The 25,668-nt window shown below is 37.6% G+C and overlaps 1 protein-coding gene across 1 annotated transcript in view; it reads right to left on the minus strand.

The window, feature by feature from the left end:
• pgbd5 (piggyBac transposable element derived 5) overlaps positions 1-19,716 on the minus strand; it is a 210,023-nt gene extending 190,307 nt beyond the window's left edge. Inside the window, exon 1 of the mRNA XM_039748227.1 lies at positions 19,121-19,716. Coding sequence (XP_039604161.1) covers positions 19,121-19,436 — 316 coding nt within the window. The 5' untranslated portion in view covers positions 19,437-19,716. The remainder of the gene's footprint in view (positions 1-19,120) is intronic.
• Between the last annotated feature and the right edge of the window lie 5,952 nt (positions 19,717-25,668).

Below are 25,668 nucleotides of genomic sequence, written 5' to 3' on the forward strand. Positions count from 1 at the left end.
GTGCCACGTCAACAAATCAATCACTAAATACAGAACATGGGTGACACCGTGGTAGCACTGCTTCCTCGCAGTAAGGAGGCCAGGGTTTGTGTCCCAGGTCCTCCCTGCATGGAGTTTTCATTTTCTCACTGTGTTGGAGTGCTCTGGATGCTCCACTTTCCTTCCACTGTCCAAAGACATGCAGCTTAGGTCAATTGGTGACACTAAATTGGCACTAGTGGGTGTGGGTGTGTGTGTTTGCCCTATGATTGACTTGTCCCTTTCCAGCGTTTGTTCCGGCTTTGTGCTCTATGCTGGCTGGGACCAGTGACCCAAATCTGTATTAAGCGGGTTTAAAAATGACACGACTAATTACAGAACTAGCACATACAGTATATAAATTCAGCTTTATTAAAATACCCAGAAAACAAAGAAGAAACTGATTAATGTAAATAAAAACCAACAATTCTAGAAAGTTGATTCTGTTCATCTGGACATGTTTTTTTCCGATACGTTTAATCACTCATCCAAGTGACTTCCTCAGTCCGGAAGTCACTTGGATGAGTGATGAAAAGTATCAGAAAAAAAACTATGTCCAAATGAACAGAATCAACTTTCTAGAATTTCCTTACCTGGATTATTGGGCATGCATTGAGACAAAAAGCAACAAATTGTAGAACTATGACCATTTTACAACAGTGGAGATGAAACTGTAAGAAAAAGAATCAGAGACAAAATCAGAGTCATGAAGACTTTAGCCTACTAGGAACGACAAGAGTTTTTTTTGTTTTTGAGCTTTTTAAATGCATCTTAGTGTTCTAGTGGATTATTTGAAGTGTTCAATGATTTTTGGATTTTGTGTATTTCTCAGTATTCATGCAAATATTTGTTTTGTTTACATGTGCTCAAGTTTTGCTTCACTTATACCACGCCTCTGTGCCACCAACATTTTTATCCTTCACTCCCAGGTTTGGAAATATTATTCTGCTTGGCTCCAGTAATAATATACAAGGAACCTTTACTATTAATGTTCATTCCTCCAAATGTTTTGTGCCACCAGTAATGCCAGATGAAATGCCACTCTCCTCTCTGTTAAATGAGTAAGGCATTGGCATCACAGACGCACCAGTACTCTAAAGACTTGGACCTTCATCTTTTGCAAAGATATTGGGAGGGACACACACCCTTTCAAGTGACCTCATGACCCCCCATGCTCTCACAATCTGCCTACTGACTTCGTAGAAAGAGTCGACAGAGACATGAATATCACTTCCAAGAAAAGTAAACCTCTGGATAAGGTTGACACTCTCTCTGCAGACAGACACACTGTTGATGTCTGTGCCCAAGAGGTCATTAAAGGCCTGGATCTTGGTTTTTATCTAAGACACTCGCAAGCCCCGACACTCAGTCTCTCGAGAGCCCAGATGAGAGCCTCCATTGACTCTGTGAAGATCACAGCATTATCGGCAAAGTCAAGATCAGTGAATCTCAAGATCAGTGAAAGATGACCACCACCCAGTCCATGCAAGAAATGTACAGAGTAGAAGCAAGAACACACCCCTGACAAACCCTAGAATCAAATGGTAAAAAACACAGAGGTTCTGCCTCCACTCTGCACAACATTCACAGCACCAGTGTACTGTACATCCAGCAACTTTCAGGGGATCCCGCAAAGTTTCAGTTTGATCAAATGAGTCGAACAATTTCCGAAAATCAACAAAGGCTGCAAAGAAACTCTGCCAATATTCACGTTTGTGCTCCATTAGAACCCTTAGTGCCAGGATGTTGTAGATTTCTTAGGCATAAACTAGACTGTTCCGGTCTCTGGTAGGTAAGCAAGTGATCACAGTTTCTATTGAGGATGACCCTAGCAAGGACCTTACCCAGCAGAGAGAGCAGTGTTATCCCCCTGTAGTTGATGCAATCCAAGCGATCACCCTTCCCTTCCAAATATGGATGGCAAGTCCCATTTTCCAGCCAATTGGGATGATGCCCGCCTCCCAAATGGAAGCAGAGATTTCTTGATTACCACCAGTCTGGAGAAGTTCACCCCAGATACCACAGATCCCTGCAGCCTTCCCTACCTTCAGCTAGATCACCACCTGTGCAATCTCAGTGAGATTGGGGGGTTCATAGCTAATTGGAGGATCAGCATCAAGAATGCAAATCATCAAAAACTAAAAAAAGAAAGTAAGGAAATTAAACTAATGAAAGGAATAAGAAATACATAATTGGTCATTAAAAAGCTGTTCTGACAAAAATGTAAGCAGACTAATTTAAAAGAACAGGGAACAAAGGATAAAACATAGTCAAAGATTCACACAGATTTCAGTACTGGATGATCAAAACATACCATCATCAAAAAAAAAAAATCAATACCTTAAATCAAAGTTAAATGTCTTTTACCAGAAAACACTAAACGAAAGAAAATCACATGCAAAGTTTCAAGGAAAATTTACACCACAATGCTACATGACCAGGAAGTGCCAGGCACAAACTTTTATATTATTGCTGCTGTGCCCCACTTTCACTCCATTTCCATGATGATGTTGTGGCAACAGTTCTACAAAATAGTGGCTCCCCATCAAAAAAAAAAATCTATTGGAAAAAGACATATTTTAATTACATCAAATACATTTTGAAACCAAAAACCATTACCATAATTGGAATGTGCATAATTCAAAACACAAAATGAATTAAAAAAGACCAGAAAACCATAACAGAAATTTAAAAAAAGATTCAAGACAAACTCATTTCATTAAAAAAGTGACTAACAGATATACATCCTAAACAGAACAACTTAACCAAAGCAATGAAAACTTAACTCAAAAAAAAAAAAAACAGAACCAAAACTTCAACAGAGCACAAAAGGGTTGATAAGAACAAAACTATGTAGATGGAGTCAAATTTAATGAGCTGTCAAAGGAAATACATTTGCTTAAACACTTAGACGAAACAGCATTAAAAGAGAATCAAGGGATGACATAATGGGCACCACCACATCAAAGTAAACAGTTAACAATACAGCCCATTAATAAGTGTAGACAATGATGTGGGGGTTGGCAAGGTGTAACCTGAGGCGAGGACAAGGTGGAGGAATGGCAGCTACTTTCATATACTTGGGGATTGTTTGTAGATAATCATAGCAGGAGTTTGGTCAATTTCAACCCAGTTGGTAAAGTTTTTTCTTTTTATGGATTGTGGAGGGGGCTAAGATTCCTTTCTACATTTGAGGTGAGCTACAGCAAGTGGTGTGGGTGTACACAGCTTTAACTAGAGTTCTTTATACTTTAGGTAAATATGCTATCAACAAACTAATGATTAAAGGGATACAACAAATAGTGTGCAGTTTCCCAGATCAGGATGGACAGAGGCAATGCTAAAAAAATAAATAAACAAACAGTTCCATGGGCTTAATATATATTCACATTGCTAAGTAACAATACAATATATGCTGATTTCTGTCAGTCAGCCAGCTACAATTAATAAAAGCTTCTTCCTAGGTCAAAGCATTTTATTTTCAGCTAAATGTAGTTTAAACCAACATTATAATATGCAACTTCTAGTCATGAGGTATGTCAGATTTGCTGACCACAGGCACTGATTTCATTGCCAGACCACATCAGTTTACACAACAGAAAATTGCTGCTCATATCCCATTTACCAACTGAGAGCTAATCTTCTTTGAGTGCAATGGTGGATAAGTGCTTGATTGGAACTCAGGTTAAAGTAAAGTAAAATTCGTACTTGCACGTCTAACCATCCATCCAGTGCAGACCATACAGTACATAAAGAGTGCTCAACCTCAGGTACAAGCATCTCGCATTGACTACTCCACTTACCAACAAGTACTTTTAAAGTGAAGAACACATTTTCCATCGTTCCACCATAATATTGTTTCTGTTGAGGTTGGATAATATTATTACATAATTTCTTTGCCCTTTTCTGATAAATCCTTGGAACCTCATAGAGGTCACTGTGCCAGCTTGCCTTGTTTTTACCTTGTTTTGCAATTGCCAACATAGCATCACCAATCCATCTAACCTGCTTGCACAGTTAGCATGTTTTGTTTAACAATACAATAGAGTTTACAAATAATTGGGATCATGTTAAAATATACTTCTTGTACATTTAAATGTGCAGAGGAATTTGAATTCTGGCACATCATTTTATATTGACTATTTCTAACAAAGTGCCCCACCATTAATATTTATCAGTTCTGACTTAGATTCCAACAAAGTAAATTGCAAAGATTTTGCCCTCCATGATATCCATGTATGACTAGAGCCTCATTAATTCTATTAAGTATGAGCATGCTGTTAAGCACAGCTACAGTCAACAGCTTGATATTTACTTCAAAAATGTCACTGCAAGCTTCTGTGCTGTGGGAGATACACTCTGCTGGATTATCAATTGGCTGACATGCTAAGTTCGATGTCTAGTCCGTACCATTCTTGATATTTCTGGGGGAGACAAATGCACTCTAATCACTTGTAGTGCAGAAGTCCTCAAATGTATCCTTTACTTGTAGTGCTTAAGATTGGACAGAGCTGGGGCCCAGAAAGGCATTAAAGAGAAACATAACTTTCACTAACTACAGGAATAGAAACTAATGTGCCAGTATGAGTGGGTGATACAGCCAAAGAATCCATATGACAGTATATTTAAATATTCAGATCATTTCAGTAGATACGGATGTAATGCTTTTTTATATACGCTTTTAAGACAAATCTATTGCTTTAACAAATAACAAATGTATCAACAATCAGTTATTCACACAGATGCACCTCTTATCATCAAAAACTTGTTAAACTCTTCTGCTCAAATAGATTTACTCCTTCAGCTTCAAATAATGTAAATGCAGCTTCTTTCTCAAATACTTGTGCTGCCTCCAAGCAAACACAGGACTAGACATGGCTTTTTCATGTCCTCTCAGACATTTCAGTTGACTATCTTTCAACGCTCACACATTGCCAAATCCTCTTAATCTAATGCCGAGTCACAGAGTGCTTTTACAAGCACTTGAATAACCCAGTTATTCACAAAAACCCATTTTCTAAAATGCCATATAAACCCTTATTCTGGTTATTGAGAAACAAGGTTATTGGTCTCTTACAAACTCTTTATAACATATGTGGATTTCTCCATGAGCAACCCAGTTATGTGACCATATAAACCCTTAACTGGGTTACAGTTAAAGATTTTGCAGTCAGTGCATGTCCGACAACTCCATTAGTCTGTGCATACGATAGCTTTACACACGCTTTTAGCACTGATGGGCAGAAGTGTCCACAAGATAAATCTGAGGCAAATGCTTGGTTGATTACATTATTACTTCTGAGGGTTGAAATAATCTTTCCCAATATTTCAAAAACTGCTAAATTTATGTTGATAAGCTGAAGGTACATTGCTATAGCAACACAATCTCGGGGGCAGTATTGCAGGTAACACTTTAAAAGTCACTTGTGTTAAATAGTCTAATTACTTTTTAAAGTAATGAATACCCTAATGCAATACTTATTTCACTGAAGTAAAAATACCTGCATTATTATTATCCCATCAACACTTGACATAAGGCAAAAAGTGTAGCTTCTTGCCGGTCATTTGCAGGGCTCAGTCACAGAGCCAAGCAGAAAGAGTGTGCTGTGTGCAATCTGGTAACTTCAACAAAGTGACAATTTATTTTTCATCCAGCTCTTGGCTATACAAATTTTGAAACAATATTTCTGCGTCAGGTGACACAGCAGCCAGTGTTCATACCACAAATTATCAGTGGCTTAAGTCGAGGATGTAAAAAGAAGATAGAACTTATTTACTTAAAAGCACATGAAGGACTAATTGTATTTATGAAACATAAGAAAATGTTACAGGCTTCATGCTTGTTTTCAGATTCAATGCCGCCAATGATGATGCTTAACTGTTTTTTGCACAGTTTGATGACATCAGGCGAACTCCAGAAGCATAGCTTTCGAAATTGTGTACCAAAAGATCTTGAACCAGAGAATCTTATCTCTCTCTATTATATGAAAAAATCTTGGGACGAGACTTTTTCAGAGAGATGAGACGTGACTTTCTCACAGAGACACCTTCACGTCCTGCGAGACAAAGAGTAGATGACAAAGTAGAATGTCGTAAAGAATTCAAAAACGTTGGTGCAATACATATGCAGAGCAGGATAGATATAATGGAAGTGTGAAAATTTGAAAGTCTCCAAAAAATTATAGTAAGGATCGCATTAGCGCAAACAAACTGAAATTATTACTCTGTGAAATAATGGAACAGCAAAAAGAGATTGAATATATTGTTTGGATTTAAACTTTAAGTCGGAGACTTGTAGATCGTCTAATTCATGTTGCCATAAGGGAAAAGTAGTGTATCTTCCCAATGAAGAGGCATATCTGCGAGAATTAAAAGATTTGTTGTTTGGTGAAAGTGAAATCCACATACGCTGTCACGCTTGGGTCACAGAGTTGCACTGATACACAGGAGATTTTAGTAACAGAAATGTTATTCAGACAGTTCAAACAAACACAAGTCTCTTTCAGGAGTGAATCGAGCTCCGTGTGTAGTTGGAGGGGACAGTTCTGTCTCTCAATTAAAAGAATAGAAAATCTTCCGCTTCTTAGGGGTGCGCCTCGGGAGCGGGACCCCCAACAGGAGCAGAGGATGTCTGGGGGAGAAGAGAGACAAGGCAGTGGGACAAAAGGACAGCTACTTTACAGGCTTTTAAATGTTCGAAGCGCCACGCAAGCTACAGAAGCAAACCAGCAGCTGGTCGAGCAAAGAGGAGGTAAAAAAAAAAAACAAAAAAAAAAAAAAACTGTATTTGTTTCAAATTTGTATCACCGTTTAAGAGGGATTTTGGAGGAGCGACCGCATCTCCTTGGGGTACGGTCAGCCAACCTCTTCACAACATTAGCAACAGAGGCGTGAATTGTATGGAACGTAGCACAGGCCAGGCGGGGGGGTTGGCGAGTGAAGTGAGCAGGGGGCAGAAGCCTCCCAGTAATACAAAATGCACACAAAGTCAGAAGTTTGTTTTGAATTACCTATAAATTCAGACAGTTAGGAAGTGTGTGACCCCATTCTTTATCCTATTGCAGGGATGACATTGAATGCTGCGCACTGCCAGTTGTTAACCCTAGCAATGAATGGGAATCCTAATAAAGAAACATGGCTTTGGAAAAACGCAAAACAACAATAACATTCTGAAATATTTTTCACATGAAAATAAGCACATAAACAAATTCTGCACCTAACAAAGCTTCTAAAATAGAGAAGAGAAATTGAAAAAGAAGCAAAATAAAGGTAAAAAATTTAATAGCATTGACTTTACAAATCATGTTGATCCACACATCACTCTGGGAAATATTCTTAAAGGGGCTTGGCTCTTTTATTACATACAATTCACATACAAGTCAATACAGAAAGATATTAATACTCTGACAAAACAAAATCTCTCTTCCCATTTGCTTCTGCATGCACAAGTTTGCATGTTTCATGATAGAACACTTTAAATATACTTGCAAATTTTGCATTAATTTTTATCATAATTCCAAAATCTAAACCACAAAAAGAATTTCATCTGATACACTGGATCAGTCTACAAGGGACGAAAAGGCACTATGTGTGTACCGGATATCCTTGAAGTGCAACAAGGCAGAGGCAGAACATCAGCAGAAACACAACATGCAATGTCATCCTAAGACTCATGAGAGCAGGTCAACCAATAATTGTCAGAAACACTTAACTGTCCATGTACAGCTGAAGTTAGACCGTGAAGGACTGGCATGCGAGTTGAATAACTCATGGCCAAAATGAGGACAGCATCTTATCCCAAGAAGAGTGAGATGTGACCATGCTAGGATCTGAGAAGTCTTATTTTCACCCATTTTATATGATGGCAGCACATGATTTAGTGAGACCCTTTGTTGCCCTTTTAAGAGACAGACATAGCCCAAAAGCTCCAAAACAGGCTAAGAAGAGCTAAAGACATTAAGGATTTAGTCGTCTCTGGGGGTATTGGTGGAAACTGTGGATGGATTGTTCCAAAATTTTATTGCCCTACTCTTGACTTTAAAGTGTTTTCCAGACTTCATTTGAAATTACTCCAGTAAAGGATGGGAAGCTGAGTCAAACCATAAACCAAATGAGCCTGGAGATGAAAGTGTGTTGATGAGAAGTAAAACTAGAAGGAGAAACAGAGAAAGAGAAACAGGAACAAAGAGAGCCAGTGCTTGTTTGATATCTGGTTATTGGACAATTGGGCCAGTGATAACATAGTAAAAACAGCTAACTCATGACCATTGGAAAGACACATAAAAGCAAGAGGCTGTATCAATTTGTCTTTTCAGGAATTGTAGTCTGAAGAAACAGAATCATGATCCTGTTATTCTTAATCAAAACTAAACTTCATCATTTCTTTTCTTTTACTATTTTCTAGGGCTACTTTTCCCAAACAACAGCCAAGATGTGGATTTCTGGCCATTAGAATAGCCCAAGGTCTAACAGCATTATGGTTGTGCAACTCAACAAGAAGGCCCATTGTAATGAGCTGTAAATTAATGTGGGGGATTGAAGATTATTACATAGTAAATTCATTTTGTTGTGGAATGATCTTTTCCTATGCTAAATAGTAGACATGTGCACAGTTTGATGCATAGATGTATCAACCTCCCATCATTCATAAGGATAATAATAATAATAATACATTTTATTTATATAGCACTTTTTCCATGCTCAAAGCGCTTAACCTGTATGACCATTTGCTCTGGACAAACTGTTTAATATACAGCAGAGAAGTTTATCACAAATGTATTTCAGCAGTACTTGAAAGCCAGTGCTTATCTAAGGAATAGTAAGTTGACTAAAATTAGATCAGCACAGTGTGTGGGAATGGGGGAAAACAGGTGAGTGCTGACTGTAATGGTGTGACAGTCTAAAAGAAATGCAAAGTGATGTTACTGGAAGTTTGAAAATGTAGCAAAAGTAATAGAGGATGCACATAAAAAAATCAGAGCTGAGAGGTTTAAGTACACAGTCATGTGCAATGAACAAGTGTGATTGTTTTAGCGTCATAAGTCCCCAAGAAAAGTTGATAGCAAATAGGCAATGATCCAATCAAATGTTACTAAATATAGTATGAAATACACAAAAAAGGCAATCATCGGAGTCAGCAGGGCTACCATGTTCCTGGAAAATTCCACAGGAGAGTGCAGTTATTAGCCCATCTCTCCAGTTGAGTCACACAGAAATGCTACACACTCTTGCAAAAATGCTACATAAAAATATTGGTAGCAATCCAGTACATTGAAGAAAAACAGAATATTCCTAAAAATGAGATATCCACGTTGATCATAAATGTTCATGAATCAGGGAGCAGCGTGCTATTGGAAAAGGTTGTATCTAGTGAGAGAGGTTGAGAGCATGCACCGATACAGCACATTGTTTCACCAACCACATGACAAACCACCTCAGGATCCCAAATTAGGACCCAATCACAACCGTGCAAGGGGTAACACCTCAGCACCACACCAGTTACAATGGAGTGGGACAGCAAGATGTTTAATACAGTGGCTGGATTGCTGCTCCTGCCACCAACCCCTGAGCTTTCCCTTCAAGTTGGAGAACCTGCTTGCAGGGCTGGATACAGGTTAACATACCCAGGATGGAGCAATTACATGTTAAGGGCCTTGCTCAAGAAACCAATGGAGTGGAATCACTTCTGGCATTTATGGGATTTGAAACGGTAACCTTCCGATCACTGGCACAGATCCCTAGCCTCAGAGCCACTACTCTTCCTGTATCTAGTGAACCGTATAGAAATTCAAATCAAATATCCCAGAGGTTGTGAATTTGGTTAAAATATAATCAATAAAAAATCCAAATCCAAAATAAAAAGTAGCAATTTGCATTTATGAATAAAACACTCAGTGAGAGAAACTGAAAAGTAGTGCAAAAATTGTAAAGTTTAACACAAGGTGTTTTTTGCAGAGGCGAATGGCAGCAACATGCACCAGTGTTCCCACCCTGCAACGTTTTCAAGGATGCAACGTTCCCTGGAGGTCATAATGGTTGTGAGGTGACCCAGACCCAAAATGTAATTCTGGCTGATCTGGAAAATGATAGAAGTGGAGGCACTAATGAATGCCCCCTGTGAGCATTACAACTGGAGTTTTTTGGTGGTCAAATAATTTAAGTGGTCATTTTAGGTGGAAAAATGTATGTAAGAACCTGGATGAACCTGAATAAAGTACAGTTAAATATTTGTACTGTAATTTTGTGTCTGTTTGTCTTTACTTTCCCAAATTGTGGTGACAGTGTGTAAAGCTCTACGACTTTACTAAGAATGAGGCTTGGGGGTTCTTTTCATTATATATGTATTAGCTTGTAAGGTCTAAATCATATTCAATAGTTGAGACTCCTAAATTTTGTATTGAAAGGGCTGCTATATTTTCTTGCCCCTAAAACCAACTGGCCAATTTTTGTTTTGTATAGTGCCTTTCACAATAATCATGATAATAAGATCCTTAGGAGCATCTTCTATAAGACACATTAATTCCAAAGAAAATAATGAAGATAAGCTCAAAAATAATAATGAAAAAGTTAGGAACTGATAAACAAAGACAGCTGAAAAAGTCCATCCAATAACACACACACATAAATAAATTATTTAAACAAAACAAAACAAAAACAACTTCTACTATGTATGGATTTCTTTAGCTAGTGTGGTGGCTCATCCACTATTGTTTAAAAAATAGATGCACTATATAATCTATCTGCCAGCAGTACCCTCTGGAGTCCTTTGGTTACAATGCACTCCCTAAACCATTTGTTTTCATTTAAATATACAGACACTCATTCCTGCAGTTGAGTTGTGTTAAACCCCCTGATAGAAGTATCAATAAGTCACCTTCATAAATGGCATCATTTCTCTGTGCTCTTGTGTTACCACCACTGCACATACACACTAATCTACATTACGTTTTGAATGGATACTCCATCTACCATCATATGCTCCCCTGTACCTGGTGTCCCTTTGCCAGAAGGGCAACATGTTATTTAACTAAGAACAAATCAATAAGAAATTAATTATCTTGACATCGAAGAGTAAAGAGAAATTCATTTTTTTTCCTCTTACTTTGGATTAGTCCATGAGCTGGTTTAGGTTCAAACTTCTATTTTTGCTGTTCAATCTAAGGAATATTCTCACTATTTTTTTATTTGATTGGATTATAGAGGTTAAAGTCATTCTGTATTACAATGAACTAATATCCGGTCTAAATCTGGTGCCTGTCTTGCATCCAAAGCAGTTATTCACAAGCGTAAAATTGGATTAAAGGGATTAAGTACGTTGATGGATGATTCTGTCATTAACCAGATCATTACTCTTTATTTGGCAGCATTTCCCATTTTAAGTATCACTTATGAAAGTCTAACTATTGCCAAAAGGATTTTGTACCTGTAAGAAATTACATTGTAGTGGATTTATTTTTCTTACCCAATTTTTCCACCACTTTGCTAGGACGTTCTTGTCATTTCCATTAGTGATATTTCCAGAACATGAATGTGATCCAAAGTTTCTATTATGGGAATGTGAAATCAATTAAATTATTTTTTTCCAGATTCAGCTAAGTCCTTTGGCCACCATTAAAGATATTTGAACTGAGGTAATGCCTAACTTTAATCAAGAATAATACATACACTTCTATAGGAAATTCAACTAAGTCAGACTCAAGTGGTCTAGTGAAAAGTATGTGGATGTTAAGCTACATCATTTCACTTTTACTTAAAGAGTAATACTGTTGTTTCACAGTTCTGGGTTCAATATTCCAAGCTGGACACTGCCTGGGTGGAGTTTTATGTTCATATTTTCATGCTTTTCTTCCATCCTTTGATAGGTGAACTGATCACTCAGACATACAAGATGTATTCTGCTTTAGTCAGGTAAAGAGCTTAAGGATAAACCACAAATACGGCTGTGTTGAAAGCAACAGAATTCATGTGTATTGCCAAGCAAATAAATGCCTAAGCACGATATAAAACTCCAACACTTATAAAAGAAAGCTCTAATTTTCAAGGTAGAACAAACAGAAGTACTGTGCTTCAGAAATCACACATATGATTCAATATCTGGTTCAATTTCTGTCCCAATGTGATCCCACTTAGGAATGCAGGAGCCTAGACCTTAGCTAGCATCTCTATGGTCCAATGGGTCTTTGCCAGTAATACAAGTATCACTGGCAGTATTGAGTGCAAGGTAAGGTACAATTCTAGATGGGGCACAAGGCCATCACAGTACACACTCATGCATACATCTAAGCTCAAATGGGGCCAATCCAAACTAGAACTGCCAATTAGCCTAAACATACATCTTTGGGGAAACAGACTATCAGGCTATCTGGGAAGAAACTTACATAAATATGCAGATGATATACAAACTTTGCACAGACAATGACTGGGAATGAGACCTAAACCCATAACATGTGAAGGCTTAGGGTCCATGGAGTGGAAAAAAATATTATGTTGTAGTTTTATAGAGTAGCTATTGAATCACTTATTTGTTATGGTATTATAATATGCTTTGGTAAAGTGACTGTGAGACTTTGATCACAACTCCAAAATTTGATCAGAAGAGCAGGTAAAAATAATCAGCATACTGACCCCATCGTCTCTCTAAGAGATTTTTTTGAGGAGAAAGTGAGGAGGCAGGGCCTTAAAATAACTGGTGACCCAACTCATATTCTTTATAAGGAGTATGAGCTAATGCCTTCAGGTAAGAGATACAGGTTACTAGCCTGTAAGCTGAACAGGTACATATTTTCCTTAGTTCCACTATAAATTAAATGTATTAAATAATAAGAGATTAGTTTTTCCATTTTTTTAAAGGAAATATGTAATATTTTTGGTGTAGGGTAGTTGTGTAATATTCTGCATAATATATTAGTGTAAGTGATATGTATGAGACTGGGACACATGCATTCTCTTGAATGTCCAGGGAAACTTTCTCAAAAGAGAGAATAAAGTCTGACCTAACCTAACCTAACAGTCATAGGCCAATCTGCTGCTATATCCCTAAATCTCAGACAACTCACTGTACCTTTACCATTCAGTAGAAAAGAGATATGCAATGCAGGTTACTATGCAAAATGTTTGTTTTAGTTATTTGCTTTCTTACCAGAGTCCTTACTGCTTCATTGTTTACAAAATCTAAAGATCACACACTAGTTTTTGACTACCAAAGTCGGCATTCTATAAATGTCTTTACTCAGTATGGGTTATTTTTGTAAGAGAGTACAGATTGTCTTAAAATGATAATCATGAACACTATGACAGCAGTGTGATTGCATTTACATTTACAGTATATTTTTGCTTATCAGATGCTTTTATCAAAAAAAAAAAAAAAAAAAGAGGTCAGTATAATTGAGTAAACTTTAGTCTGGGGACTGTTTCAGAACATGTGTTTCAGGACAAGGTTACAAAATCGATCCTCACAATTGAAGAGCTTGGAACAAAACTCAAGTAGCTTACAATTCTCAGGTTACAAAACCTAACAGCTAATATCCGTTGGACCAGAATTCACCAAACAGAAGGGTATTCAAATGCTTCTTAAACACAATGAGGGTGTCAGCAGTTTGGATGGACATGAGCTGTTTGTTCCACCAGCTTGGAGCTACACACGAAGAGTCTGCAGAGGTGGCATTGCAAGATGCCGGCTATCAGCAGACCTACAGGTAAGTGGTTGAGAAGGAGCATAAGACCTCACATGTTCTCCATATACAATACATAGGTGCTGACCCATTGACTACTCTATAGGCAAGCATCAAGGAATTGAACTTAATTTGTGCCACAATAGGAAGCCAATGTAATGATCTGAGTGACATATGCCTGCCTCAGCTGTTTGAACACCATGCATGCCTCTGCATTTTAAATCTTCTGCTTATCTCATAACACAACCAACAGGAGTCCAGGGCTTATCGGGGCAGCACTGCACACAAGACAGGAGTCCATCATGGATAAGGTGATAGTTCATGCTCACACTAGGCCAAATTAGAATTGCCAAGCAATCTAATAAGTATACAACTCCAAAACTAAATGAATCAATAAGGTTTTCATAAGCAAACTTTGGCATCATTTCATTTGAGGTACTTGTGAAATGTTTTCTTGAATTATTATTAAGAGAAAAAGCACAACACACCTTTCAATTAAAAGATGCAGTCATACAAATGATATAGTAATACAGATAATATGTTGCAAAAATCATTGCATCAAACCTAAAGCACTGTCTCCTTTCCCATAATATCCATTTTGCAAAACAAGCTATAATTTCCAGTTTTTCTGCCTTTGATTTTCTGCCTGGTGTGGATGACATATGCAGGAGAAAATACAGTAGTGCATAAAATGTAATAGTTTATGCAAATACGCGAGAATTAAATGCTTCTTTCTGATAAGGTAGATGGCCAAAAATCATCTTCTAGTCAAATAATGTGAGTGTAAGAAAGGAAAAATCCACATTGGTCTGGTCTGTTCTTCATAAATCAGAAGATTTAGATTCTGGCAAAGTACCCTGCTGATGTTGGCGTCCATGCTTGAAATATAGGGCTTAAAAAAGGCACAGGCAGCTGCGTGGAAATCAGTTTGGCTGGCAATAATGTTTCTGTACATAAACTGGATGTTTTAAAATTGTGTCAAAATAAATTATTTGGGTATTTTTGGCAGACGCTATTTCCCCAAGGTGACTTTTAAGATAAGGACACATTACAATGGCTTACTAACTTTTTTATTTTTTATAACAACTGGTGCACAGACAGATAAGCGAACAGAGACTAAATGAGTGATCCTGAGTGAAAACACCAGACAAAACAGGCAGATGTGCAAGCCACAGAGAGGCATCAGTGCTGCAGAGAAGGCTTAACAGGATTTGCATGATACAAACATAAGCCAAAGTAACTTATATTGACTAAGTGAAGTTTTAAATACATCTTTAATCTTTTCACTTACCAGTTTGATTGCTATCATGAACATGATTAAAGTTGAATATATACTCTTCCCCTTGTCTGTTTTCTGTCTATACTGGTTTCCTCCCACATTCCAAACAAATCAACTGTGATTTGGTCAAATGTTAATCAGTATGGCTTGCAATGGACTGTCATTCTTACAGGGTTGATTCATCCTTTGTACCCGTTGCTGCCAGCCACCTCCCCATGACCTAACAATAAAGCAGAACATAGAGGGCTGTACGAATATCCTTTATATGCATTTGCAAATGTGTATTGTAAGTGTCATTAGAAATCATCTGGCATACTGACCAGGTCAAGTACTGATCCCTTGCCAGGAAGGGAGGCCAGAAGTATGCAGGGATCAGAGTTAATTTTTCTAAAGCATATACACCTCTGACACACAGGAGGGCAGCATTCTTGTCTCATTGCCCCTACTTTTCAACCCACAGGCATGATGGGAAATGTAGTCCCATGCTACAGATATAGAATTATCTATGCCTTCTAGAGACTTCCGCCTGGCCCAGAAGTACTTCCATCGGGCTATGTCCTGGCACTGGAAGTACTACTGGGTGTAAGGTAAAAGGAACCTCCCTGCCAAATCAGGGCAACTCAGAGCTGGGAGGAAGGAAAGTGACACTCGCTGGAGGGATGTGGACAGAGAGTAAAGAGCAAGTATTTATTCTGTATATTAGCTGTGTATTAGCTGTTAATTGTCCTCTTAAGCGCTATATGGAAGGGTTTCCCACAATGTGGTGCTGGGTCTTGTGTGTCTCCGATTTGATGCTCAGCACTGTTCACAGTGCTTAAAATAATCAAGGCTTTAATATCAATTTCACACACAAAAAAAAAAAGTTTACCATTCTCACCTTTAAACAGTTATGTGACTGAAAGAAATACCCTGCAACTGGCCATTTTATTACCAATTTAAATACAGTTAGCCCACATATTATGCCACTGTATAATATGTTGCTCCATTAATTGGAATGTTCCATTTCCGTGTATACTTTTAAGCCATAGTTTGCTTTTGATTGCCATTTGTAAGATTGGTAAGACAAAACTGAAATGAAATTGTGCAAATCAACATGCTTCATTTTCATTTTTGATTTATTTAACAGATTGTAAATTAGCCCAAAATACTTTGTAACACTTTATAATAATTTTCATTAACAGTGTACAGTACTTCCTTTCATCTTTACCCATCTTTTATTCACACATTTTTTATGTTTTATTATAATACTTACATTTGCAATTACTCATCCATTGTAAAGATTAATTTATAAAAAGAAAGAATGTTATTGTAAAGTGTTACCTAAAATTATTACATTAAAATAAGTTAGCATAAACACTTGTGCACAAGATGGGTTCTTTGGTAAACCATCCTTTTAACAGAAATGTTAGGCTACATGGATGTCTTTATGGCACAGAGTGTGCTATTACCACCTTTACAGACCTTAAATCCTTCTGAAATAGAGTAGATTGTGCATTGCCTCCATTACATTCTCCTGCATCAGACACAGTGGCAGGTCTGAATTCAACTGCTTGGAGAAAGTGATGGTGTAAACACAAGGGTGCATTTTCAGCAGACGGGAATGCCATCCTGAGAGTAGAACCAGTTGATTCATAGTGTGGCTAAAAGCAGCACCTTAGAGACCTGCAACCTTTGACTCAATTTGATTTTATTATCAATAGATTCATTTTTAATTAATAAGCTGTTTGGCTAAATGTCCTGTTTTTGACAGAGCATCTAGAATATTTAAATGTTTCATTTTTCACTCTGGTTTCAATAAAAAAAAAATACACATAACACAGCATAGTCTTGTATGAAAAAGTAGGAGCCTTCTATTTGAGCTCTTATTTGAATTTAGTGCACCAATACATTTAGATGGTTCCAAGAAGGTGTTCTCACGCAGAAAGAAAAACTAGAAAATTTTCAGGCTTGATATGAAGCTCCCTGAACTTTGTGGAAAAGGATCGAACCCTTATTTGAACCAGTCTTAAAAAAGTTGCAACATGTACTGTAAACTTAGGGAAAGATAATAAAGGCATCTTAAAACCTTAAAGCAATCTACAAATACACACATTTTAAGGCCTTATTCATCTATTCCTAATTGGCTGTCTTTCCAAATTTTCTCTAAGATGGGGTTGTATATGACGCTCCAGGAGCCTCCATGACCCTTATATTTGCATTTTGGGATCTATACTTTTTTTTTATTTTAGTAAATGTCAAAGTTTTGGTTTAATTTATATGATAACAGTCCAATGTAATTATTGTTTATACCTTTCCTATGAATCAAAAAAGTAAAACTTAAAAAAAGTGAGCATAGCAATAATTAATAACAAAATGCACACTGGCATATATGTAACCCTAAAATTGTAATCTACTGTATGCTACAGAAAAACAGATAAAAGACTAAACAGAATATAATGAGCGAGTCCACTACTAGGAAATGACTGAGGCAGCACCACCAGGAAAAGACCCCTGCTTTCCAAGAACATACAGTTGTTTGGATATTCAGCGTGGCTTGGATATGCATGAACAGCAGTAAAATAACTACAAATTGTACTCACAGTAATATGACAAACAATAGTTAAGGAAACACCAAACTTCTAGCACACTGTGCTTTGTAGAGAAAACCAAAGCCTGGAGCCATTTGTCCATAAGCAAACATCTTTCACTCATTCATTCTCCAAAGTAGCTTAGTTCAACAGTAAGTCCGGGTTTAGATGAAGCCAAACCCAGCATGGCTAGGCAAAAGACAGGAACGAGTCCTGCAATGGACACTCACACCCAAATATTAGATGCATGCTTGGCCTTGGAGTTAAAAAAAATAGGGAGTAGAGCAGGTGGATTAACTGCCTTTACACATGAATATTTTGTTTTAAAACTCCATGAATTACACAGTAGAGTAAGAGACGAGGCTATATGTCAGACCACTAAGGCTGAGCCAAAGGAGAAAGAAGCAAAAGGGAAATCATTTAGAAGCATGCAAGTGAATCTTGATAGATTAGCTGAAGAAAGAAGAAATTCAAAGCTAAACCCTACAAAGATCCAGAGGCAATACCTAAATAGAGCTGTGCATATTGGTAAGACTCAAAGAAAATGTGGTGTTTGCTAAAGCGTGTACCACAAGATACTGAATCACAAGGGGGCATCATTTTTCATGTAAGGTACTGAATTCTGGATGATTACTAAATTTAATAAATAATGACAAAATAGAAATGTGCTTGACATATATAATTTTTTATCCATGTTTGATTTATAGATGATGACCAGCTGAAGGTCAAATATGAATGTAGACATCAATAGGTAAATTCTCCATGTGTAACGGAGGGTATAATGTCCACTGAAAAAACTGTCAAGATTATAATTACCCCAATAACTAAAAATGGTGGTGCCTCACGGATCCATCATCATGGGTTTGAAACCCAAAAGCAATTGTTGTACATGCTGTCCCTGTGTCCATGTGGGCTTTCCTATAGGTATACCAGCTTTAATCTCAAACATCTAAAGATGTACTGTACTGTTAAGATTAATCAACAATTCCAAATGAGCTCTGTCCGAGTATGCGTATAAGTCGACCCTGCAGTGGAACAGCAGTCCTTCCAGGGTTGGTTTCTGCCTTATGCCTGCAACCACCAAGATTAGCTTCAGGCCTCCGCCACCTTAAGTTGGGGGGGTGTGGTTGATTACGTTATATTATGTAGTAACGTAACTGTATGCCCCTTTTCAAATGGATATGGCAAACATTTGCTGTTGTAGGAAAACCTGAAGCATGTTCAGTAGCAATTTCTTTAAGATGTTCAGCTGCCATAGTTTATCAATAGTTTCATAATGCTACCTTTCCATCCATTTGTTACTTTTCAAGTACAAATAGGTATTCCAGTGAGCACGAAATTTCAAAACGTTATATATATATATATATATATATATATATATATATATATATATATATATATGGGCAAATTATGGAGCTCATTTGCTGGGATCACAATGCACAGCATCATTACAAGCCCAATGGCTCCTCCAAATCTGTCCACCTCTACAAAGCTCTTGAACCAAGTTTCACTCGAACTCCCCTAATATCTGTAACACGGCTCGGTCAAATAGCAACTAGGTGAAAACAAACAAACAAAATCCTTACCGCTGGTTTCACTGTAAGGGCGAACAGTAATTTCTCGCAAGTTGTCGCTCCAGTCTTCATCTTCCGCCTGGCAGTTTGACATCGAACCGGTCGGGCAGCCGGGCTGGTTGCTGCTGAAGTCTCCAGCCCGCTGTTCATCGCTGTAGCTTTCCGACGTGTAGTTCTCGGAGTTCGAATCGGCTGAGGTGCTGTAAAATGGGTTCTCGCTACTGTCATCTCCCGACTCTCCAAAAACATCGTCGGAAATCTGTAAGCTCTCATACCGAGAACGGGCCGCCTCGAGCAGGGACAGCGCCTTTCGCCCGCACTCCGCCATCGCTATCCAGCACAGAGAGGTGCACGCCTTGGCTGTCCCAGGAAATCTTCCACGATAACGTCAAAATCTCTGTCAGGTGTTCCTAATCTCAAGGAAAGGGCGCCACGTTATGTGCATTCGCCTACGCAGCAGGGAAGGCAGCCCCTTGCTCGACAAGCTTTCCTGCGGAGCTGTCTTTCGTTGTGGTGCTGAACTGAGCCCCGCACCGCCCACGGTAACGAGATGGGGGAAATAATCAATATTTATCACTTAGCCCCACATCCGGGTTTGGTGCAAGACAGCTCCAACAGACTCTGATAAATCCACAGCTTCTGTGCCGATCACCTGACCTGGCACCGTCTTTCTCCTCCAATCGGCAGGATCTCTGAATGGCACGTCAAGGCCATGCCTATCTGAAATCAGCCCGCTGGTGAGCGAGCGTCGGCTTAGAGGAGAGACTGCGCCCACTTCCACAGTGCGCTCTCACAATTCCAGTCCCAAGGTCTCACCTTCACGGTTTTAATTTTTTTCAGTTCTGCTATTCTGACTTGCAAATGAAACTTTGCTAAATATTGTGGCTCAAGCAATAAAATGTTACCTTCTCTTTTTATCCAGAACATGAGTGGGATTTTAGTGATAAATTATCCAAATTAACCAGAGTATGATTTAAAGGTAAGGTTAACGTAAATAAAGCATTGAAATATGAAATGAAAAAATATTACTTTTATTATTAAATACTTTACTGCGGTGGGTTGGCACCCTGCCCGGGATTGGTTCCTGCCTTGTGCCCTGTGTTGGCTGGGATTGGCTCCAGCAGACCCCCGTGGCCCTGTATTCGGATTCAGTGGGTTAGAAAATGGATGGATGGATGAATACTTTAAGTATTATTTCTAAGAATAATATTAGATGTGGAGAAAATAATAGTGATGAAAATGTGCCTTTGGAAAATAAGTTTCCTTTGCTATATAGGTAACAGTTCTACTTAATAATCCGTTTCATTATTTCATTAATAATTGAGTGCAAAAGCATTTCATTTATTTTATAATTTTGTAAAACAAAACAGTAATATTTAGAATTCTTCATCTGCAAATAGCAGTCAGTGTCTACAGTATTGCATAATAATGTACTGTACGTGGTCTTGCATTAAAACTTTGTGGAGACTGACACTTTGAGATGGACATCCATTACACAATTTAATAGTTCTTAACTAAATAATAGCACAGGGCTAATACAAAATAGTAAAAAAAATCTTGGACCACAGAGTCTATACATTAGCTTATTACTATCACAGTAACAGATGCATAAAAGACAAAACTGATACACAATTGATATTTAGATAAGTAATTTGATTACTGGATTGTTACTGCAGTTTTCCTCAGACTTTCTCTTTCAAGATATCCAGAGTGATTTTACTGCCTGAATCACTCTGTTTGGGCCATGATAATTTTACTGAGCTGGAGAAAAAAAAAGAATACAAAAATCAGATTTCAATGTAACAGCTGTCGCTGAAGCTGATTATTTATTGCTGGGTGCTTTTACCCACAATTTTCCTTTCATTTCATAATTTAAGCTGCTAGCATTCCAAGACTCTTCAGCTGCATTAGTCATCTTGTAATGCTGTGAAAATATAGAGAAAATGAGGAAATAATAACCAGAAAATATAATGCAAAAGCTATCTTATGTTATTATTTTTTTTTTTTACTGCTAAATTAATGTCAAGTGAGTGCTTTATTTTACCAGATTATACTTAAAACAGACATTAAAAAGCAAATAGTGCTGGGTTCAGGTTTGATTCTGATCTGGGAGCCATCTGTGCAGAGTTGGCGTGTTGTCCTTGTGCTATTGTGAGATCCATCTTTGTCATGCTGACTGGAATCTTGACATTTTATTGAAATTAATATTGTATTAATTTTTTAGAGATAGAATAGGGGTGGTTGTGAGTCACTGTAATAATAAGTTTTTGAGGTTTCTGTCTTTTCTGGACACATTTCACACCAACCTAAACACAGAAATTGAAATCCTTTGTATGGAACAGGCTAACCAAGTCTGTCAACTAACAAATTTCAAAATAACAGACTGTATGTACAAAGTAAATTAAATATTCAGTTTTGTTTGTTGTACATACATCAATTGAGCTTTCTTTCTACAGACAAATATGAAAGTCCTAAGGAGTGACAGTAAAACACATTTGAAATATAAAGCATGTTGATACTGTGACTACTTAGGAGCACCCCAAACTCCAGACACAAACCACCATGACATAGGTCCTAGGCTCAAATAAAATGTTTATTTGCACATACTCCTTACAAAAGGTTTTGATGGGTACATTGTATTTAAACCTATTGATACAGTCTATACATATATGGTACATACAGTCAAAAAGCAAACCTAAGTTTGGTGTTATTTAGGGGAAATGTAATGTATTACCTAAGAACATATTCCTTGGATATGGTGAAGAGATCTTTTATATATATCATACTGCTTGGTCATAATTATCTCTTTGTTATGTGACACTACAAAGCAGCAGACTAATTCAAGACTTGTACCTTCTTCTTCACATTCCAGATAGTCTTTCCTACTTGCATGGAAGTCCAGGGAATTGTTTGGTGACCAGGTAGCCTAGATCTTTTGGAAATTTACATTATTTTTTTTGTTTGAATTGTTATTCCTCAGAGTTTGTGGTGAATCTTTGATTTTGTTTTACTTTTGAATAGGGTAATGGTTCTCAAGATCAGTCTTGGGGTCCTCCTGGTGGCTGCTGGTTTTTGTTGCCACCAGTTCTGTTTTTAATTGAACTCCTTCCTTAATTAATTTAAAAATCTTAAAAAACTGGGTTTACTATATTTCAGTTAGCATTTAGTAAATATTAATATGTGTTACATTTGAGCAATTTAGTGTTTTTATCATAGCTATGAAGGATTTTCATCCTCATCATTATCATTTCATTTCACCTGTTTCAGATGTTCTAGTTATTTTAGCCATGATTTATTAAAGACCTCACTAGGGGGTCTGACACTGAAGTAACTGCATTCTTTCAGCATTCAGTAATGTTTGCCTCTGTGTATATGCCACTTCTTGCTAAATCTCATCATTCTGTTTTAGAATATAATTATACCCAGCTACCGGGGTTGCAGAAGCCATTGCAGTTTTAGCTTGGGTAAATTGAGAAGGGTTACAAACAAGTAGATGAGAAACAGGATGTCCATACCGGATCTGTTGAGGACAGGGTTACCAACAACTGCCACCAATGCTGCTATCCAGCAGGGGAACACCAGAAACTATGTTACTTCTGGTCAAAGAAGGCAAAGGAGAACAAGAGGGGCAAAGCGATATTAAAGACAATGGGAGAGGAGGAAGTTAAAGAGTGTGGAGTTCAGAGTTGGAGCTTTGAATGTTGGCAGTATGACTAGTAAAGGGAGAGAGCAGTCCAAAGCAATGGAGAGTGCGGCAGAAAAGTGAAGAGAAAGCAGGCAGGGTGGACTGGTTTGAGAAGAGTGACAGGAGTGATTTATGATGGAAGAATAATTGCAAGAGTGAAAGGAAAGGTATATAAAACGGTAGTGAGACCAGCTATGACGTATCGTTTGGAGACGTTGGCACTGGCAAAAACACATTGGAGGCAAAGCTGGAAGTGGCCGGGCTGAAGATGCTACAATTTTCACCTGGAGTAACAACAATAGACATGATTAGAAATGAGTATATTAGAGGGACAACACAGGTACAACAGTTTGGTGAGCAAGTGAGAGGGGCTAGATTGAGATGGCTTGGGCTTATACAGAGGAGAGATAAGGGGTACATTAGGAAAATATTGTTGAGGATGGAGCCGCCAGGCAGGCCAAAGAGAAGGTTTTTGGGTTTGGTGAGAGAGTAGATGAAGGCAGTTGGTGTGGAAGAAAATTATGTAAAAGTCAGGGATAGATGGAGACAAATGATCCACTGTGGCAATCCCTAAATGAGAGCAGCCAAAAGAAGAAGAAGGTTAGAATTCAATTTAGGGATCAAAATTTGCAAACATTTTTAGATCTCTTATAAATATTAATCTGAGACTACTGTGATTTTTTTAATGTAGAAAAGAAGAAGAAGACAATCAAGAAAAAGAAGAAAGTCAAGCTAACTAAACAATGTGTTCAGTCAGCAGTAAAACACTGATTCTGAAACTGACTGGAGCAAAAACATACAGTCACAGGCACCCCCCCTGGACCTAATTTATGAAACATTAGTCAAGAGGATTAAAATCTTTGCACAATTTTCATACTATTACTGACTGATTGCAGCCTCATGACACTATCAGTCCAATTGGTGAGCAAATTTGTCCCCTGGTAAAATTGTGATGTCAGACAAAATGTACTCAAAAGGTAGAGTAGATTTCAGTGGTTACTTGGCATAAACAACAGAAAACAGAAAAGAAGTAGTAATGAAGCAGATTATCTCAGATTAACCTCAGAATAAGGCATGAGGTGAACAAAAAAGTCTGTAATCAAGCAGGTTTTTAAAAACCCAAAGATTGACACCAATATTGTTATTTTGTTGTCAGAGCCCTGTGTTTTTTGTCTAAGCATTATGTAATTAATCATTTATTTCATTAATTACATGTTTCATTTTGCTTTGTGTTTTGCTTACGAGAACTGAGGCCATCAGTTAAGACTAATTATGTCCAGCTGCATTTCTTCAAAAGGCAACAGTTGTGGCTTCTCTATTTAAAGTGTGTGCATTGTGGTGATGCTCCCTAACTCTTGTCCTAACTCATTTTGACAGCTTTTTGTTCTGGCTCCTTTTTTGTTTTGGTTCTTGTATATTTGTGATATATTTTTGTGAAGCTACGCTGTTCCATTTAGAGTTGTGTTTGGGGTTTAGCCTTTGTTTTGCAGGTGCTTTTTGTGCTGAGTTTTATTTCTATTTTGCCATTCAGCATTTTCTTAATTTTGATTTGAGGGTATTTTCCCAAATCCTTAATTTTAATACCTGTATTTTGATTTTTTATGAGGGTTATTTTTGTAATTAGTTGTTCTACTTGTGCCTTGTTGATTTTTTTTATCTCTAAAAAATAATTTACATAAAAGTGAGAAAGAGTACGCATGGCAGAATATTCAGCTGCATTCATGGGCTGTGTTAGAAACATGTCCTTCAATGGACTGAGTTCTGTAGGCTGAAAATGATCTGGATGGAACTCTAATCCATCACAGGGACCACTCTTGCTCACGCATGCAAATAAACATACACACCATATTCAAATATAGTGACAATTTAAAAGTATTAATTAACATAACCTAAATAAATAAATAAATTACTTTTGTAATTAATTCCTTCTGTACTTCAGTATGTCTGGCCTGTAGTAACATTTGAGCTATCTACTCTCTATATATAAAATCCTAAGCCTAAAAGTGTGACGATTCTGTGCAATGATTTTATATGACTTTTTATGGCACTTTTTTGTCACACTTTAAATCGGTGCTTATTTTAAAACTTAGAACATTAGAACATTAGAACAATCTAGACGAGAACAGGCCATTCAGCCCAACAAAGCTCGCCAGTCCTATCCACTTGTTTCCTCCAAGAAAACATCAAGTCGAGTTTTGAAAGTCCCTAACGTCTTACTGTCTACCACACTACTTGGTAGCTTATTCCAAGTGTCTATCGTTCTTTGTGTAAAGAAAAACTTCCTAATGTTTGTGCGAAATTTACCCTTAACAAGTTTCCAACTGTGTCCCCGTGTTCTTGATGAACTCATTTTAAAATACAAGTCTCGATCCACTGTACTAATTCCCTTCATAATTTTAAACACTTCAATCATGTCACCTCTTAATCTTCTTTTGCTTAAACTGTAAAGGCTCAGCTCTTTTAATCTTTCCTCATAATTCAACCCCTGTAGACCTGGAATCAGCCTAGTCGCTCTTCTCTGGACCTTTTCTAGTGCTGCTATGTCCTTTTTGTAGCCTGGAGACCAAAACTGCACACAGTACTCCAGATGAGGCCTCACCAGTGCATTATAAAGGTTGAGCATAACCTCCTTGGACTTGTACTCCACAGATCGTGCTATATAACCTAACATTCTGTTAGCCTTCTTAATGGCTTCTGAACACTGTTGGAAGTTGATAGCTTAGAGTCCACTATGACTCCTAAATCCTTCTCATAAGGTGTACTCTCGATTTTCCGACCGCCCATTGTGTATTCAAACCTAATATTTTTACTTCCTATGTGTAATACTTTACATTTACTGACATTAAATTTCATCTGCCACAAATCTGCCCAAGCC

The sequence above is a fragment of the Polypterus senegalus genome, chromosome 3, assembly GCF_016835505.1.
Source record: "Polypterus senegalus isolate Bchr_013 chromosome 3, ASM1683550v1, whole genome shotgun sequence".
Classification (NCBI taxonomy): Eukaryota; Metazoa; Chordata; class Cladistia; order Polypteriformes; family Polypteridae; genus Polypterus; species Polypterus senegalus.